This window comes from Parasteatoda tepidariorum, chromosome 2 (assembly GCF_982258835.1).
Source record: "Parasteatoda tepidariorum strain Cologne lab strain chromosome 2, Ptep-v5.0, whole genome shotgun sequence".
Lineage (NCBI taxonomy): Eukaryota > Metazoa > Arthropoda > Arachnida > Araneae > Theridiidae > Parasteatoda > Parasteatoda tepidariorum.
In genome coordinates, this window is record NC_141756.1 from 14,262,732 (window position 1) to 14,284,357 (window position 21,626).

General features: G+C 33.0%; 1 protein-coding gene across 2 annotated transcripts in view; it reads left to right on the forward strand.

Annotated features, from left to right (window-relative positions):
• LOC107455915 (calpain-A) overlaps positions 1-21,626 on the forward strand; it is a 66,561-nt gene that overhangs the window by 19,519 nt on the left and 25,416 nt on the right. The window contains exons 1-6 of one of the 2 annotated variants that reach the window (XM_071177177.1): positions 5,896-6,029; positions 7,243-7,643; positions 16,642-16,782; positions 17,962-18,093; positions 19,805-19,998; positions 20,524-20,692. In XM_071177177.1, the coding sequence (XP_071033278.1) occupies positions 7,275-7,643; positions 16,642-16,782; positions 17,962-18,093; positions 19,805-19,998; positions 20,524-20,692 (1,005 nt within the window). In that variant the 5' untranslated portion in view covers positions 5,896-6,029; positions 7,243-7,274. Of the gene's footprint in view, positions 1-5,895; positions 6,030-7,242; positions 7,644-16,641; positions 16,783-17,961; positions 18,094-19,804; positions 19,999-20,523; positions 20,693-21,626 lie in introns of those variants that run through there. The other variant, XM_016073643.4, reaches the window with a different exon arrangement.

Here is a 21,626-nt window from a genome sequence, read left to right on the forward strand (position 1 = left end):
AATAATTGCTCGCACTGATAAGTACTTCCAAACATGGAAATAATTTCTTATGCCAATTTTCGAGTATTTTCAAACCTTGCCGGTAAATATCTGTTAAATTCAGGCACACCCACTTCAATGAATTTTGCGTTCAAATTTGAGTTGCACTGAATCTCAATCACTTCCATTTGCATATTACTGGGTACTGAGTCTATATTTATTGAGAAAATCGAAGAAAACAAACAAAATTTGTCTTCAAAGGAATTAAAATCTTTAAATCTTGTTTCAAATTCTGTTCTAAGATTTGAAATTTTTTCTGCGTATTTTTGATACGATGCAGTATCCCTGGAATGGCAGGTGCCGCAAGCCAATTAGAATCTTACATTTTCGCGTGTACAATTTAAAGTGATCCGTATAGTTTATAAATAAAGTATGTTATAATTTTATATGCTAGTTTGATTTCCAATTCACATTTTTATTTTATTTTTACTTTGCGTCGAATATATAGTCTGAGCCGCAAAAATGTTCACCTCGGGCCGCGAGTTTGACACCCCTGATGTAGGGTATACCTGGCTAGGGCACACCGAGCAGTGGTACTTAACTAGTCCTAGTATACATTTCGGACATTTACCAAAGAGACTGTATGATTGTCAACATTCACCGTTGGAAGACAACAACTACCCAATTTCGGTTATTTACCTTAACAACTACAACAACAAAGTAGTTTGTAGTCATTATATTTGAAAAAAAGTAGCCGTAGTTGCAGTTATCTTCAAAAATAATGTAGTTTATCTAAACTCTGTCTGACCTAACCATTTCATGTCGGTTCTATGATTTATTTCGTTGGTTCCGATACTTCCTCAAAATAATTACCCCAAAACACATAGGAAAAATCACTCCAAAACACACACCTGATAAATCAATTAGAAAAACGTGTTTGAAAATTAAACTTAATACATCAAACCATTTTTTGTCGGCTGTCTTTAACTTGGTATTTGCCTATAATCGCTTAAACCACAAATTCTGTGCATGAAAATAATAAATAACGATCTCGCAGCGTTAAATGTATTTCGTTTGCTTTCAATTTCAGTTATTCATGAACATTGTAGGTCATCAGTTTATTCTTTTCAGTCCTTTTTCAAAGCTTTTACTTAGCATCAATAATTGACGAGTCACCTGCCTTTTCTAAAACGCGGTTGCTACGATACAAATGCCACGAAAACTAAATGTATTAACCCAAATAAAAACACATAAATGAGACAGACAGAGCCATTTAGCTGTGATTTGAAAAATTTGTATTAATTAGATTGTGAAACTCATGAAAATTTAATTTTGTGTTACTGTTTTTGAAATAATATCACACGTACTGTAAAACCAATCAGTGAACATTAGTTTTTTCCCCAGAGCAACACATTTGTTTTGAGTCTAACAAAACTTTTAGTCACGCTACAATAGTACAATTGAAAAGTCAGGATAAAAATTGATCAGGATAATTCCATGGATATTGAGTAAAAATCAATATTTTTTTTCGATACAACATATTTCAATTTTATTTAGAAAACGGAGGGTAAAAATTATTTTATTTATGTTAACTGATTATTTTGTGTTTGCAATGAACTTTAACATTTGTTTCAAAGCATTTACATTCGCATCTTTTTTTGCAAAATACATTAAAAGAATACTCTGTAACTTAGAAACTGATGCAAATTATCAAAACATAAAACAGTACTAATAATCCTAATAGACGTGAAAAAGTAAATTATTTGTGGTGTCTGCAACGTGAAAAATAAATAAATGAACAAATAAAATAAAAATAACATAAGATCTTCAAAAAATTCCAGAAATGTTTTTTGTTTATGATCAAAAAATTAAAAACATCCACTTTTTTATTACAAATATCAAAACCTATTTTTCCTTATTTTTTTGGAAAATGTCATAAACGTTGTCATTAAAATGTCATAAAATGCTTCAAATCCTGATTGTTTCGTAAAATAATAAATTTAGCTACTAAACTAAATTCGACAAATAAATTCTGTGCCATTAATTAATTAATTTATGGCCGACCAGACTGTGTAGGAGTCAGGAAAATGGTATTGCATCAGAAAGGAACTGGATTCGAATCCCGGGCAAGGCATGGGTGCTGTTTCATTCTCTGTCCTATCTGTTCTTACTGTGACAGCAATGTTGGTCAACCTAATATGGTGCCCCTAAGAGAGTAGTTAACTACTCTGCCCTGTAAATACTTGCAGTTGTTGTTGTAGTTGTAGTTCATTTGCGTCGCACAATGGGCTATTGGCAACGGTCTGGGAAATATCCCTGAAGATGATTCGAAGACATGATATCACAATTTTGATCCTCTGCAGAGAGGATGGAACCCCCGCTTCGGTAGCCTGACGACCTGCAAGCGAAGTCGAGCACTTTTCGGTGGAACAGTCTAACGAGGACCAATTTCACACACCCTCGGTCCTTAATCTAGGTGGTCACCCACCCGCACACTGACCGCAGCCAATGATGCTTGACTTCGGTGACCTGCTGGGAACGCTGTCTTAACGATCAGTTTACTGCGGGACCTGTAAATGCTTGAATTGACGAAATGTTAACACAGGTGGGCATTGGAAAAAAAATTTATATCAATTAATAAGAATCATGGTTTCTGCTTAAAAAAATGTACAGTTTATGATTTAAAAAAAAATATTTTTACATATCTTTTTTTAAAAATAAATAGATAAATTATGAGGGAGGGAGCAGCAATCAAAGAAAAAAATTGATGGAGTATTAAACATTTGAATTCATCTACTGGTCAAGCATAAAACCTAAAATACGTCAAAAATTGAAATTGCCAAGATTTATCCCAAGAAATATCTTCTATTTATTTATATTACCAATCGTCGATTAAGCTATTGAAACTGAGTCTACTGAGACTACAGATATGTTTTTGATATCAATCCGAGTTAACAAGACGGAATTGTAGAGTTTTGTTTTTGGCTTTTCCTGGTTAATATTGTTTTTATTTTATTTTATAAAATAACCGTCGTTGAACAGCCGACCCAATTTCATGGGTTTACGACTACTTACGTTTAACTCCGTAGCCTTGTAATTTTGAACCAATCCAGAAGACAAGGAAACTCCTGGATCAGTACCCCCAGAGGTATTGATTTGTTGTGGGAACATGGAGGACTTTGAGACTCGACAGATTTAACGTGCATCAGTCACCATTTACTACACGGGGAGTCTTCGGCCGGCGAGGATCGAACCCACGACCTCTTGGATATGGGCCCAGCGCCCTACCGACCAGGCTATCCCGGCCCTGGTTAATATTGTTGTCATAAATATCCACAGAGGTCAGGGTCAAATGGGGGAACTATGACCACTTTTGAATTTTTTTCATTTCGAACAATAATTTGTCGCCTTAAAAAATTAAAATTAATATTTCAATAGTACAGGATAATATTTTGATTCTTTAAGAAATTTGAAAAAAAAAATGTAATCAAACTTCTAAGTAACGTATTTATGCTCCTAAAGTCATAGATTGAAGATCTGAAGGGATGGTCAAAGGGATAGTAAGGAGTTGGTCCCATTAAATTTCTCAAAACTCGAAAATTTTGAGTAATTCTGACTACATATGGGGTCAGAATCAGCCGATAAATATTCTAGAACTGTTCTTGACTCACGGTCAGTACTTACCCCTTCTCAATTATCCCATGCACATGGGTGGGATCGTGATTAAAGGTTAATCTGACGATGTCTATTTTTATTCTTTGTAACAGATTTTCGTAAAATCTTAACACGATTTCAAAATTGTGTTTGCTAGGCACAATCTTCAAGAAAACAAAGGTGTCTTTTTATTAAGCTCACAGACCAGTTGTTCTTTGGCTCACCGTCGTTAAAAATATTCGAATTAGAAATGTAATATTTACTATTCTTTTACGTAAGATTCCATAAGAGGCAAAAGTTCTTGCTGGTTAAGAGGATAACCAAACTTGGTTTTTGTAAATAAAAAATCTACAAGTTTCTATTCTTCCAGTTCCTGTTCAAAGCGGCCATCGTCGTGGCTTTTCTGAAATAATTTCTCTTCTAATTTGCAACAGATTCAGTCTCATCCCTTTTACCATCACAAAAGCTTCTTGCAGGTTTTTTTAGAGAGTAAAGAGAATGATACTCTTTTTTGTGTACGTTTCTGTACAAAAAAAAAGACGAAATGTCGCCAATTTTGAATTAATATGAAATAGGGTCATAATTACATCGTACTGGTAAAAAAACAATGATGTAATTTTGATCATATATACTTTCGGGTAATGAACTTTAATACAAGCGGAAAATAATAATCAAAAGTGGAAGAAAATATAATTGGGCTTAGGCTATCAATCGATTGACACTTGCACAAAACCTCTCCGACCGTTAAAATCACTTTGAATCAACATGTGCCGAAACTATTTTTCAAAGAATTCGATAGTTTTTTAGAATCATTTGAATAATGACAATATTTTTATCTAAAAAGTATTTTAAAATTCTCGAAACAAAATGTACACTTAAAACATTATAAAACATATTTTTTAAAATTCTTAGTATTGATTAAGTTTTTTTTAAAAAATACCACTGGTCACATCTACCCCATGGTCATAATTACCCCAATCAAATCTAATTAAATCATGATTTAAAGTTTCCATATTGGTGGACTAATTTCAAATTCTTGTATAATAATTGTTAAGTTGTTAACCATACTCATAGACTGTGTTAAAAATTTTGGATTGTATTAAACAACATTGACATTCAAATTGTAAGCTTAATATGGTAGCAAGTTGTACTTAACCATTGTGGAAATAATTCTGTCTTAAACTTGCTAAAACCATACTATGGCTCAAATAGAAGGAGAATACGGTTTAGATTAACGCATCAATAAGGTTTCAGGATATTTGCGCGTTATCGTGGCTCAAATTATGGTAGTTAAGCGTTGAACCGGTTCTTCCAAAAGTGTCTTCAATTAGAAAAACAATGATGTATATAATGACGTAATTTCTTAGAAATTTGGACAACATATAATTTTTTTATTGTTAATATTTACTAATAACTTGTTATATAATTGTAAATAATATAAAAAATATTAAAAATTAATTTTAAACAAATTTCTTTACACATTATTTATTCTTTTACAGTCCAGTTATTTTGACTGCTTTTGGGCAATATAGGTACAATATACTAAGTTTCAGTCTTTCTAGTGTTAATATCGTTGATCAGAGAGCAATATTTGTGCTGTAAATTTAGTCTTATAAGTTGAATAGACCATTTTCTTATTATTTACAACTGCTAATAAGAAAAAATCGACTTAAAAACTGCTTAAAAGCACATGTCTCTCAATTTTGCTTAATAGTCAAAACAGAATAAGGAAATATTTCTTCCCTTCGAAATATCGCCAAAAAATTATTGCTTTTATCTTGGCGGTGGATCATTAAACTAAATAATATTTCACCAGGGACCTTACGTGATCGAGGATCACATCCCCTCCCCTTTCAAAATGGTGGAAGGACGGCACATAAAGCTACTTTTTAGTTTATGATATTTTGACCAGCCGTGATCGAGAATTAGGTCTGTGCCATCTATTTGACAATGACAGAGAACTGTCATCGAGTTGAAAACATCTGCCCTCAAAAGGTTAAAAAAAAAAATGTTCTGTAATGACAGAGTGGGAGAATGAAACTTTTGATTACTTCTATCGAAAAACCCCGATCTTCCTAAACTGTGAGATAATAGAACTAACTTATGAATCTTTTTCATCAAAAAATTTTTTTTGGGTGGAGCCATCAAGAAAAAGATGACGAACAGTCTTTTGTTTTAAAATGAGACCTTGGCAACGTTGAATGAAAAATTCCGGAGATCTTTCGTCTCATTAAAATATTATCGTTTTTCATTCATTTTTAAGGAGAGTTGAAGAATAATATTTTGCTTGAAAAGAAAATGATCTCAGAATAGGAAATTATGAAATAAATTCATAATTCTCCTTTCATCGTATTTGAAAACAGACTTCGTTTTGTTGGAGAACCTGCTGTATGGGTGTAAGTTATTTTTTGATAAATTTTTAAAATTCGTTTCATGTTATTACACACGTATAAAAAGAGTCACCACTTTTATATCCGGTTCAAAAATTTTATGGTGGATTTGTCTCTTTTATTAAATTTGAAGCAAAAGAATTGCTGTAATAATTTTACTAACTGAAGATGTAAAAATCCGGAAATGAGATTCTTAAATTATCATGTTGCGCAAAGTATGAAGTAAATTATATTAAGTTTAACAAATCTTAATTCCTCAAAATGAAAGAATTTAGAAATAAGATTAAAAAATTATTATGTTACGCAAAATATGATGTCAATTATATTAAGTTTAACAGTTTTTAATTCCTCAAAATGTAGGAATTCAGAAATGAGATTCGAAAAATATCATATTTTTGGATTTGCGACTACAAATGTTCAACTCCGTAGCTTTGTAATTTTGAACCCACTCCAGAAGACAAGGGAACTCCTCGATGAAGTATTGGGAGAAATGTTGTCTTCGTGGTGGTCTTTTTGATGGAAGTAATCCGAATTTGCGTTACATGGTGAGGAAAGCCATAAAAATCTCCCACGGTTCATCTGACTGCTCGGGGACTCTAACCCATGATCCGTCTACTACTGAGGATATTTTATGTGATCACTGTGGTCCGTGCAAGTCGGTTGCGGAATTCGTATCGATCAGCCATCGCTGGGATTTGAACCTGGCTCACCTCATTGGAAGACGAATGTCCTATTCCCTGAGCCACTACAGCTCAACCCAATGTTTGATGGAGTTTTGTCTTTCAGATTGGGTTCACAATATCAAAGATTTGGAGTTGAATATTAGTAACAACAAATCCAACATGGTTGAGCTATTCAATGACAGACATAAAATGAAAAGTTGCTTTTTTTCTAATTAAAGAAATAGGAATTAAATCTATGGAATGTAATAGCAAAGATTCAAAAGTTAAATTCCGCCGTTTTAAAATTGTTAAACAGCTTTTTCTTAAGCTACTCTGGTAGCCACTTTAAACTTTTATGGAGAACTATATTTATCTTTTTCTTCGACATGCTTATGGCGTCGTTTAAGAGCACATTAGAATTACTTAAGGCATAGAAGATTAAAAAAGAGCTCCTTACAATACATATCATTGAAAAACAGGATCAAATTCTGTTTAACCTCATTAAATATTTAATGTAAATATTGTTTTTAAATTCATTTAATTTTTCGTTTTTTTAGGAATGGAGTACCCGTAAATCGTGTGCCAATGCATGGGTAGCGGCTGCAGCAGGGCCACCAAAACTTCAACTACTGTTGGCCCAGCGGCCCCCCATAAAGATCCTATCAACCCTTTACCTCCCACATCTCCGGACATGGTAGCCGGCAAGGACCGTAGGGTTTCGATCCGGGACCCTCTGGTCGGCCACCAACGTATGGGAGGAGAGAAGTCACCACCCATACCCAACATTCCAGGCCAGATGCCCCCCAGAGCCACCAGGCGGGATGTGGACAGAGTGAAAGGCAGTAGGCCTCCCAGTCCAATGGGATATGATCAGAGATGGGGCACTGACAGGGAGGACGATGTGGAAGAAGAAGCTTTTCACATCAGTGACATTTCAGACGACAGCGAAGACGTTGCTGTAAGTACCAGAAATATTAATTTGCCGATAAATAGACAACTAGTCATCTTTTAATTTTGCAACGTAACAAAATTAACTGCTAACCAAGCTTAAAGCAAAAATTTTATTATTTGAAGCAACTTTGCTCCAAATTTTCGAATTCTCGAGCCACAGGTCCTGGGTTTGATCCTCGGGCCGAGCAGAGGTTGTTTCCACCCTTCATCATTTCAGCGGGTCGATAAAATGAATACCAAGCGTGCTTGAGGACTAGGGGATCCAGGTTCGGCTGACCACCCAACCGGAACATCTGCTCCTGCACCCATGAGCCCAATGTCAAGAAAACTGAGATGGGCACAGTAGGCCTTGACCATCTACGGGCTGTCACGATTGCATGATATCTCTGTTTGATTATTGTATGATATCTCTGTTACTGTGAATGAGGGAAATTTGTGGTTGTTGACATTCACCGGTTTCTTTGTTGACATCCACCCAATTCTTTGATTTCGACCAAAAACACTCAACATAAAATCTTATAATTGCTATACCACAAATAACTGGTTTTCACTAAACTGAATAATTTATTGAAAAACACTTTTTGACATTAAATAACTCTAAGATTTTCTCGATGAAGTAAAACACACTATAAAGATACATATGATAAACATAACATAAGATACATTCGTGTCAACAGGGAATCATCAATTTTACGTCAGAAATACGGATATTTCACCTTTAAATTTTATTGAACATTCGTAAAAGTTTCGTAAGTTTAAACGTCGAATTATAAAAAAAAGTGGTTAGCCAAAAAACAGAAAATATGTGTCAATAAATTCGTACCAAAATTTAAATGGTAAATTTGCTTCGTCAATAATACGTAAAATATACAGAGTTATTTTTACTAAATCTAAATGGTAAATATTCTTTCGTCTATCTTTCGTAAAATATGTTAAAACAATCTTACCGAAGGGTAGTTAATAAAATCCATTGCGTTAATATTAGGTAAAATATACCAAAGCTTTTTTACCGAATACTATATACCTTTACCAAAATACTTTTTTTACGATTTCATCAATATTACGTAAAATTTACGTATAAAACGTATTGACTGTACCGATTTCTCACAAATGTATGTTTAATTTACGTATTATGCTACAGGGGATAAGATATAATCCAAGATAAATGAATTTACAATTGTATTATACCAGAGCAAATATAATTTTGGATAATTATCACTATTTTTTCTCGACTTTTGTAGCAACTCATTAGTTTATGAAATCATGTCACAAAACGCTTCAAAATATTGCGAATAATTTGTATCATGAGCTGTGAAACGTTATAACATTATAATCATTATACATCGCATGCAAATAATTTTATAGACTTACAATTAAAAGTATCTGAAACTCTTATTTTCCATTGGTTTTTATTCAAAAGATTAAATTTTATGATGCAGTTTTTGTTTATTCTTAGCCTAAAGATGATTGAATTTTCCTCCCAATCGGAGCTATTTCGTTTCTATTGCAGCTGTTTTACTCAAATTAGCTTCAACGTTACGCGTTATTAGCTGGCATTTAGCTTGGGGTGACTGATTCTTTACGCATTGAACTTATAAATAGAAGTTATTTTCATATAAGTAAGTGGTTTCATAGCAGTGAGGGGGTTGACATAAGTTATTTTTAAAGACGCACGTATGAATATATATATATATATATATATATATATATATATATATATATATATATATATATATATATATATATATATATATATATATATATATATATATATATATATATATATATATATATATATATATATATATATATATATATATATATATATATATATATATATATATATATATATATATTCATCCATGAATAAGATGAATAGGACATGGAAAAACCTAAATAGAAAGAAGTTAAAGCTAATTGAAGGTGTCAATAGAAAATAAAATGTTTAGGCATGCTTCACTCGTGCATGAATGACTACATGAATCACTCGTTTTGATTTTGGACTATTTTCTTAAGAAAATTGTGCTGCAAAGGGTGTCGCAATTTCCACTTAAGCAAAACGATATTTTGTCGTAGTGTTCTAAAAACATAGTGGTATTTCTGGAAATCCATAAATCATTTACCTGAATTAAGGGGAAGTTTAATGTGAGAATGTCACATAGAAGAAATGCGGTTTATCACAAATTGCATCAAATCATGAGTTTCTTTAGTATTAATTTCCATAATTTAAAAAATACTAATTTATGTACAAAAGCATACATTTCAAAAGTACTACACCTTCCATAAAGTATTTTTTTTCTAGAGAGATTTAAGAGTGTAAGGCAAATTAGATCTAGCTGTTATCTAAGACGAAAAGACCCTATTTTCCAGATTGTGGCAAACTACCATATTTTCATAGGAAAAAATATAAGAAAAAGTGTGTTCTTTTTAGATAAATTACGTTTTTGTATTTAATATCTTAAGGAAATTTTAACAATAATTAACCAGCATATTTCGGAACAACTTTTTGAAACATTAAGATTGGCAATTAGTGCGCAGAAATCCAGTCATTAGAATAAAAGTTACAAAGGATTTTTTTCTTGAATCACAACATTATACAGGCCACTTTCTTTGAATAGTAATACCTTTAAAATTATTAAAATGGAAAAATAATTTGAAGGATGAAATAGTTTATTTGAAGCTTCTAAATTTAGTTTGAATGCGTATTAATTATATATTTGTAAAATGTATTAATTATATATTTGTAAATTATATATCAGTAAAACAATTCAGTTTTAATGTTCAGTACATCAAATATTTAAAATCACACAGCATTATATTTGGAGAGGGTGAAAATAAAATAAGAAAGAAACAATGCAAACATAGACTTTTTATGACTAACGTGTGATGCGAAAATGTATCGATTTCTCCGAATAAATTAAATGAAAAGTTAATTTATTGATCGTACCGGAAATATTCGCGCATGGGTTTCCGATTCTAGTTTTTCCGCAATACATTAGCACATTAGCAAGTTTTTTTTCCCTCCTTTGAACGACCATGTCCTCATTTCGATCGGTTATCAAACAATGCCGTGAAAACTGTTTTACGCTTAATATTAATAAGAGATACACAACGAATTTATTAATATGAATATATGAATCTTACATAGAATGTTGAATTCGCTAATTTGTTTCAGCATCATATTTACACCATATTTCAAATAATTAACGTTATTTTTGAGGAGAAGAAGTAATACAAAATGTATTTTAGTATTTAACATTACACGCATTTCAAGCAATGCCGTGAAAACTGTTTTACATTTAATGTTAATAGGGGATACACAACGAGTTTATTAATATGAATCTTACATAGAATGTTGAATTCGCTAATTTGTTTCAGCATCATATTTACACCATATTTCAAATAATTAACGTTATTTTTGAGGAGAAGAAGTAATACAAAATGTATTTTAGTATTTAACATTACACGCATTTCAAGCAATGCCGTGAAAACTGTTTTACATTTAATGTTAATAGGGGATACACAACGAGTTTATTAATATGAATCTTACATAGAATGTTGAATTCGCTAATTTGTTTCAGCATCATATTTACACCATATTTCAAATAATTAACGTTATTTTTGAGGAGAAGAAGTAATACAAAATGTATTTTAGTATTTAACATTACACGCATTTCAAGCAATGCCGTGAAAACTGTTTTACATTTAATGTTAATAGGGGATACACAACGAGTTTATTAATATGAATCTTACATAGAATGTTGAATTCGCTAATTTGTTTCAGCATCATATTTACACCATATTTCAAATAATTAACGTTATTTTTGAGGAGAAGAAGTAATACAAAATGTATTTTAGTATTTAACATTACACGCATTTCAAGCAATGCCGTGAAAACTGTTTTACATTTAATGTTAATAGGGGATACACAACGAGTTTATTAATATGAATCTTACATTGAATGTTGCAAAGTATATGGTGTTGAATTCACTAATTTGTTTTAGCATCCTATTTACACCATATTTAAATGAAATTGCGTTTTATTGGAGGTGGGAGAAGTAATACAAAAGTTATTTTAATATTTAACATTTTATGCATTTCAAGCATATTTTTGGAAAAAAAATTTAACAATATAAGTTTTAATTGCAGTAGTTTAAAAAAGATAAAATTGCAATTTAAACTTAATAGATGTTTTGTTAGTTATTTATGTTAAAAAAATCAAAAACTCCTTCTTATTCCTATTAGCCTAGTTAAAATTTTTATCTGAATATATCGTTTCGTAATTTAATTCTTAAAGATGATCTTTATATGCAATGTCTAACTATAAAATAGTAAGCATAACTAACATTTTAAAATGGTATTTAAACTTTTGTGAAATATCTATTTGCAGTGATTAATATATAAATTAATGAAAATAGGAAATAAATTGACATAATTTTAAAGTTCCACAAAGTGCAATATTTAACATTTAAATAAATTTTTAAGCTGTTATTCGAAGGCTTTTTCTACTATGAAAATAAAATTAAACCACAATTTAAGTGTTTTAAAAAAGTGCTGCTTGAATTTAATATGAACTGCACTATCTTAATCTTTTAGAAAAGAGCTAAAAGTGTTTAAAAGATGAGTAACTAATTCAAATTCCAGGAAAAGTTAAAAAGTTTTAATAAAAAGAGTCATATCTAAAAATTTTATTTTTCAACAACTTGATTTTAAGCCATTACTTAATTTAATTTACAATTTAAGTCAAACCTTGTATTATTTTGAATTCTACAATAAAGTTATAAGTGCGAAATTTCAAATTAACGACAGTGTCATTTTTTATAAAAATAATATTTCGAAATTTTCAGCTAAAAAAAAATTTAGACCTATAGCCCCGAGCATCAATGAAAATAAAATTGCGAATTTTTTTTTTTAAAAAGGGGATGTTTTGCGTTAAAAACTTCGAACGGATAACTGCAAATAAACTGCTGTTTGTAGAAAATGCAACACCATGAAGGAATCATCAGAATCAAATGAAATTCGCAGCAAATGTCAATTATAGGATATTATGCAAATTAATAAAGTTTCAGAGCCATCGCGCGTGCGTGGCGCGCGCAGCGCCCTCTGAATTGATGCTGAAAGCGTATAAATAAAGTGCTGTAGCGGGACGTTGAAAATAGTCTATGATTATTTGTTAGTGGCAAACGTTTAGTGAGACATGAGTATGCCTCCACGACGGAAGAATAAGAAATTCAAGCAACTTACGGAGTTTGAACGAGGGAGGATAATCGGTCTTCGAGAAGGAGGATTTTCCTATCGCGCAATAGCAGCTCGTATGCAGCGGAACAGTTCCACAGTGATGCGAGTTTGGAAGCAGTGGACCGACGAGCACCGAACAACTCGAAAAACAGGCACTGGACGACAGAAGGTGACGTCAGAGCGCGATGATCGACACCTGCTCCGCATGGCGGTGAATGATCGCACAGCTTCCTCCAGGCAGCTGGCAGCACATTGGTCTACTGCTACAGGTGTACAATTGTCGGCTTCGTCAATTCGTCGTCGTCTGCTGCGCCGTGGATTGCGTGCAAGGGTGCCATTATACAGGATTCCCCTCACGGCGGATCATCGACGGCTGCGTCGGCAGTGGGCTCTTGAGCACAGAGACTGGCGAGCTGATTGGCACCAAGTTGTCTTTTCAGATGAATCACGCTTCAATTTGTGGACCCATGATGGCCGTGTTCGTGTTAGACGTTATGCCGGTCAACGCTGTCTTCCTGAGTGTATTATTGAACGACATAGTGGTCGAACACCCGGAGTTATGGTCTGGGGTGCGATTTCGTATCATGGACGATCCAATTTGATACGAATTGAGGGTAATCTCAATAGCAACAGATACGTCCGTGAAGTGCTACAGCCCGAAGTCGTTCCTTTCCTTCAAGGCATCCCTGGAGCTATCTTTCAGCAGGATAATGCACGCCCACATGTTGCGCGGACTGTTAGAGACTTCTGTTCAGCACAACGCATGCAACTTCTTCCTTGGCCTGCTTATTCGCCGGATATGTCGCCTATTGAGCACGTGTGGGATATGGTTGGTCGGCGTCTCACTCGTGATCCGCGTCCTGCAGTTTCCAAAGACGAACTTTGGTTGCGCATACAAGCGATATGGAATTCTCTTCCTCAAGCAGATATTCAACATCTGTTTGACTCCATGCCACGTCGTATAGCAGCACTTATTGCAGCGCGTGGTGGCTGCACCAAATACTGATTTCGGACGCTTAATTTGTTTCTTTTGTTTTGAAAATTTCATCATTTATTTGTATCAGTACAAGTCGTTTCTGCATTAAATTTCATTTGATTCTGATGATTCTTTCATGGTGTTGCATTTTCTACAAACAGCAGTTTAATAAAACCTGGACTTATTTCGTAAATGTTTTCAGTTAAAACTTTTATAATGGAAACGTCTTTGTCAAAAGAACAGATATAAGTATAAAAGGTTCCTAACTCCACCCAAAAAAGTTGGTCTTATAAGTGAAATTTTCGTGCACTTTATAACTATCGCAAAATAGGTAAATTAAGCAATCGTAAATAAAACATTTTGAAACAAGATGCCAAATTGAAGAAAAAAATAAATTAGGAAAAAATGATTTTATTTCAGAGAATTCAATCATTGATAGATCAATAATCAATCAATATAACTCAATAATCAATCAATATAACTCAATAACTCAATCAATATAGTACCTTAAACTATGATAAAAACAGCAATTTAGTAATCGCAGTAAATTTAATACTACTTTTTATAATTGTGTGCGAAGATTTTACAATTCGCTTAAAAAGTTCTCGTGTTGTAGTGAAATATGCAAAAAATAAAATAATTATTAGGGGGTTCAAATTTTGGATCGTTCTCCTGACCAAACTATTGGTACCCTACTTCCCAGATTGCGGCTACCCCATATATTTGGGGGGTCAGACATCCCAATCTGTCTAAAAAAAGTGTGTTTATTCAGAGAAAGTACGTTTTTGCGTTTGATTTTATTACTTAAAGTATCGTCTGCGCTTATTAATTAGCATATTTGAGATTATCCCCTGGAGCCATTAATATTGAGTCATAGAACGTGAAAATCCGATCATCACGTCAAAAGTTATTGAGGATTATATTTTTTTTTTGGCGGACTGCGTGATGACGTCTAATTACTGCTAATCTACTTTAGAGGATGCTAAATCATTTTACTGGATGAATTAGTCGATAATAATATAAATTTGTGCATTGTGTAAAATCCGACAGAACTGAAAAATGAAGACAGAACTTAGTTTTCAGGGAAATATCCCATTTAAATTTAATACATGTATTCGAGCAGTTCTGAATACAAATACATTTTTTTATTATGCAAAACAGCATTTTTATTTTTAGGCCATTTTTTTCAGCCTTTTATAGTTCTTGGTATTGATTATGAATCGATATCTATCTATTCTTTGAGAGTACTTTTATTTCAATTTTCATGTATGCCTCCTATTTTTATGCTTTCCGAAAACTACCATGTGTACACGCTATTTTTATATCGATTACCTCACTAACGACTTATGTACTATAAAACATATGCAACCATTTTCTTTTCCGAAATAATAATGCCTAACATACTTACTATAGAACTTATTACTTGTGAATGACGTTATTCTCACGAAAGAGGAATTATTTTTAACAAGCTGTTCATAAAATAATGAATTTACACTGTTATTTTATTTTTTTAATGCATTGCATCAACTTTTATTTTATTTTGCTGTCCTCTTTGTATCACCGTTTTAGTAAGTTTTTCCTCGTATTTTTTTTTAAAATCGATTACGGTAATGGAGTTTGTCGTAGAATAATTTTAGTGACTGATATGCTTTCACAACAAAGTATTAATAATTTATCTAGTAAATGTATTTTTTGTGGTAATAAACTTGTTACTTAATGTTGTTGGTATAGTTTAATTCAAGTTTTATGAGGCAAAGAGAAATGGCAACATGAAAAGCCGAAACCTGTAACTTTAATGGGATCATTGAAGTTTTAATAGAATGTCTACTTCTTATAGGAAAGATAAATATCTGCTTACAAATTTCCTGAAATCTCGTGACTTAACTAGCTAATATCTTTTTAGTGTGATTATTCGAGTTTTGAGTACAATGTCTATTTGAATCTAAATAAAAAGAATTTGCTTTGAAATTTCACGGAGAAAAGAAAGTATGTGACGTAAACTCCTTTATATACATATTTAAATATTTGTATCTTCAGTAAATGTTCATTTCAAGATAGAAACGAATTTTAAAATTGATGTAATAAATAATACTTTAACCTTTTTATTTTCAATTAAAATATTACAAAGAGAATGTTTTTGGACCTCTAGACCGTATTAAATTTTCAACCAATTTGTTTACATATGCTTCGGTATTTTCCAAATATGTGATCTACCTATGTAATAGACATTTATTTTCTTAAAAAATTGAGTTTTTTTTTAGTTTTGCTTTTGTAGTGCTATTGCTCGATATACCCTACACACTGCTGTCTTTTTTCCTTTTTTCTTTTTTTAAAAGAAAAATTTAAGTGCCCTGCCCGATATAATCTAAACTGATTTTTTTAAGGTTATGTAAAACTGCCAGGTATAACCTATATTTTCCTTTTTTAAAGGTAATTGACTCTGCCTGGCATACTTTACCACACTATACTATAATAGCGCCATCCATTAATCTATAAAGTAACTACACAGATCATATAATAGGACAACACCCATATTTCTCTAAAAAGACGTAAAAGTATGAAGGCTATAGAGTAAAAAAGTGAAAATTATTTTAATGACTTACTTTTTGAATATTTATTTTTAGAAATGGAATAGATAGTAGAAAGTTTACGAGGTAATAGAGAGATTTTGCATTCCCCTTATTCTACCTCTAACTCTATTTGATCTTCTCAGCGCATTAGCGAATATTTCCATACACTATTTTCTATATAGCATTCAAAGTATGATGATGCATTTTTGTGTGTGTCGCAGGATGATGAGAATGTTTTGCGGTCTCTAGCTCTGTTGAGGGTGGGCCAACTATTTATGGATGGAAACTTCCCGCCATTGGAATCCTCTCTCTATTACAGCCATCGATTGGTGGAAGGAAAAGTCACTTGGATGAGACCCCATGTAAGAGAATTTTCTTTTTATTACCAATATTTTCATAATACGAGGGCTGTTTTTTAAGTAAAGGCCGTTTTAAAATAAAAACCGAACGAAACAAAATTTTCATGAAGCAAATTTATTTTTTGATTCTACATACGTTTTTCTTTTTTTTTTTTTCAAAATAGTTTCCAGGTGTGCTTAAGCACTTATCATACCTTACAACTAGATTTAGTATACGTTCTTCATAGTAACTTGCCGCCTGCTCCCAAGAGGTCACGACCGTTTTCACGTCTTCGTCATCGTTGTACTGCAAAATGATGTTTGAAACATCGGAAAAGATGAAAATCACTTAGCTCAAGGTCCGGGCTATATTAGAGATGGTCCAAAACTTCCCAGCCAAAAAAGTCCAATAAAGTTCGGGACTGAGTTGTGGAGAGAGTCATTGTCATTGAGTGGGAAAATTCTCAGTCAGCATGTTAGTAGGAAGCTTCATAAGCTTCACAAATCTACCGGTGAATGCATGAGACAGAGAGGTTTTTGCCAACTAAAAATGCATCACTGACCATACCTCATACGCGGTGGGCGATTTGTTAAACTTGAACATTTTAAAAACACAGAACTGACCATAAAAGTTGCCTACACAGCTGTAATTGAGAACAATGGATATAGCGTTCGCCTTCCAATTAGGTGAACCCGAATCGAATCCCATCGATCGCTGGTCGATTCGAAGTCAGCATCCGTTTTGCACCGACCACAGTACTGACATAAAACATTCTTAGTGATAGACGGATCATAGACGGAGAGTCCCCTTGCTGTCGGGCTAACCATGAGAGATTTTTCTGGCTTTCCTTTCTATGTAACGCAAATGTGGTTAAGTTTCATCAAAAAGTCCTCCAATAAGGAAAATTTCTCTCAATAAAGAGTTCCCTTGTCATCTGGATTGGGTTCAAAATTACAAGGCTGCGGAGTTGAACATTAGTAGTCGTAAACCCCAAAAAAGTGGGTGGGCTGTTTTAAAAACAGTTATAAAAGAAATGCCAGGACACGACACAAGCACTCTTTGCTACGTACGCGTCACCTACTAGTGTACACAATAAAACTGCCCTTACTTCAAAAACAGCCCCCGTAATATCTGATATAATACTGATGTTTCTTTGTGTCAGTTGGATCTGTAGTATTTCCATTTTTTAAATTTTTTTTCAGGAAATGCTTCCAGAGCCCAAACTACTAATCGATACAATCAGTCGTCATGATATCGTGCAGGGTGTGCTCGCTGATTGCTGGTTTCTGTCTTCATGCGCAGCTGTTGCCCAAAGGCCGGACCTCATGAGACGGGTTAGTTCATTCCTCCTATCTCATTACGCCACCTGTTATATTTTATTAATGTCTATTTGTAACATTTACATTCTTTTAATTTTGATCAGATACTTCTTTTTAAGCACATTCAACGCGAATCTAAATCATGATGTGTGGGCCAGTATCATAGACTAAGAATATAGATCGGTAAAGACTTAAAGTTACCTGTGGATTCGAGCATGTTTTACGTGAGTCAATGCAAACCACGTGATTTTCACAACGTTTAATTCATTGGAAAGGCTACATCTAGTCTTGGGGCTACTTATTAATTTATAATGTTGAGATGATTTCAAAGAGGATATCAAGTTTTTAATTTAATCTACATTACTTATCATAAACTGTAAATTTTACTCTTCATATTTTCTAGAATATGAATCTACTATATAGTCCAAGAATATACTTTTTACCTTGATTATTAAACTGTACAACTCACAAGAAACATCAAAAGCAGTTTCTATTCAAATTTACATTGTTTAATCAAAAACAAATTAATGCTAACAATAAAGAGTTTTTTTTTTAATACGAAATTCGAAGCTATTTAATGCTTTGTTTACTATGAACGTTATGATACATGGTTAATTTCTAATTTGAAGTGTTAATGTGCCATCCAACAGATGTGTTATGCAAAATAAACGAGTAAATATTTTTCAATGTGCTATTCGTGCCAGATAAAGTAAATTCCTGGATACGAAGCTTAAATAGCGAAGTAGCGACTCGTTGCCACTTGGTCACTTTTTATTTAGCTAGGTAATCCAGGATTTTAAGACACAACGATGCCAAAATTATCCTCTTTTGTATTCTCTTGAATCTTACATTCTCTGGCAAACACCTAATTTAAATAAAATATCAGGGCGTAATTAGTCTAATGTACACGCAGGAGTCTTTTAATATTGTTGCTTTCTTCCCCAAATTTTCTTAGCTTTGACGTCTAATATAATATTTCCTTTTATCTATCTAAATAGCTCATTTAAACCTATGCCAAACATAGGCAGAATTTATTTTATCTATGCAATTTAAATTCACTAAGAGAAAATTTGTTTTTTGAACGGGAAACAGGAACAGTTTCCCGTACTTACTGGAAACGTTTAGTAAGAAGTAGTTCAGGGGCTGGAATAGCCTGGTTGGTAGGGCGTTGGGTTCATGTTCAAGAGGTCGTGAGTTCGATTCCTGCCAGCTGAAGACACCCCGTGCAGTAAATGGTGACTGGTGCACGTTAAATCTATCGGGTCACAAAGTCCTCCACATTCCTATAACAAATCATACCTCTGGGGGTGCTGAATTAGAGATTGATTGCTCTCTGGTTCAGGTCAAAATTACGATCTGTGGATGAATGAATGGATATATGAATGGGTGCACCCACTGGCAATGACGTGTGTGTGGCTGAACTTGTATTCTTGGCCATAGATGGCGCCACTGAAAAACAAAAAGCACACTCTCTACCATAAATTAGTTTGGTTTCACCTAGCAGGCTTGCTAGTAATGGCAAGTATATATATATATATATATATATATATATATATATATATATATATATATATATATATATATATATATATATATATATATATATATATATATATATATATATATATATATATATATATATATATATATATATATATATTATACAATTGGAAAAGATGATGTGCACTGTATTTTTAAGTTGACGTCTCTCTATCTTTCTTTTTAGGTAATCGCACCATACCAGCCATTATACGGTATGGGTTACCGAGGTATAGTGAGATTCCGTTTATGGCGTTTCGGTAAATGGGTGAATGTGTACGTAGATGATCTTCTGCCGACAAGGGATGGAGAGCTGCTCTTCTCTCGATGCTCGGACAGGAGAGAATTTTGGGTGGCCCTGCTCGAAAAAGCCTATGCGAAGTATGTATGATGTTTTATCTTGTTATTTAAGGTGGTGATAATTGACATCGATTTCGTTTTCATCATTTAAGGATAAATTGAAAATTTTTATTATGGAAACTGAAAACTTTATCTGACTCTAGCCTTATTTAGCCTATTTTTTATCGATTATCTTTTTCTCTCTAATGACTTATTTACCATAAAACATACGCAACCATTTTCTTTTCCCAATTAATAACGCCTAACATACTTGCTATAAAACGCACTAAAGAGGATTTATTTTTAACTAGCTGATCATAAAATAATGAATTTTGACTGTCCTTTTCTACAATAGAAAACAGACCATTGTAATAGTACATTGAAGGTAGTTTAAATTACAAATTACCATAACATATTGTAGTTAGTTTAACTCATTAATTATCACATCAACTTGTAAGTAGCTTAAATTATCAATTTAGAGATCTTGCCATCCAAAATTTAAAATTTGACAAAGTTTTCTTTGTTTAGAAAGAATTGATAAAAGTTCCGGGACAATTATCATTCCAGATTGCACGGATCGTACGAAGCTTTAGAAGGGGGTCAAGCAATGGATGCTTTAGTAGACTTGACCAGTGGCCTTTCAGAGAGATACGATTTAGAATCTGCTCCACTGAACTTGTATCAGTTCCTGCTGCAAGCTTCCTCTGGAGGTGCCTTCATAACATGCTCCAGAAAGGTAATGCCAAAATTTTTTATCCCTAAAATTGCATAAGCATTTTTATATCATATATGTGAAGGGCAGATGTTTGGCAAACTCGGTGAGAGTCAGTATTCACATAGTAACTAAATAAGCATCACCGGAAAAAGTCGACATTCAGCATGCACTAACTATTATATTTTAGACCAGTTATCTATTACCAATCGCCGATCTCGAGCTACAAGTAACCCGTGGTTAACAAGTAGTTTGGTTGGCTAATCTTAATTCCATTGAGCTTATAAACCAAACTTAAGATTTTTTTAAAAAAAATAGGTAGTTCTTTTGGTAGATAGTTCACACTAGGTTTCGTAGTAGTACTTTATTTATGTCACACTAGAGCTGCCTAATGACACTACTGGCTACAGTCTGGGAAACAACCCTGAGGATGATCCAAAGACATACAATCACAATTTCGATCCTTTGCAGAGAGGAAAACGTCCTCACTTCAGTTGCTCGACAACAAGTGCGTGAAGTCGAGCACTTTACGGTAGAACAGTTTAACGAGAACCGATGCCGTACATACTCGATTCCTTCGTAGTTTGATCAAAGCGGTCACCCATTCTCTCACTGATCGCTATCAGTGATGCTTGACGTCGGTGATCTACTGAGAATCATGTCTTACGATCAGTTCACTGTGAGATCACAGTAGGATTTAAAAATGGACAAAAGGTACAGAAACTCAAAAGCTTCATAAGGGAGGCGATCAGTTTTTAGAATGATAATTTAAGAAGATATACACGGGGAGTGTTGAAGCTAAGCAATAAAGACATGGTTTAGTTCAAAATCCTTTGGAATCGAACTTTCTTTTCGACTTAGCTTATAACTTTTTTTTTAATTAGAAAAATTTTAAAAATATATTTGTTGTCCTCAAATTGTATTATAAATATAAAAATATAGATTTTTTGGCGAAATT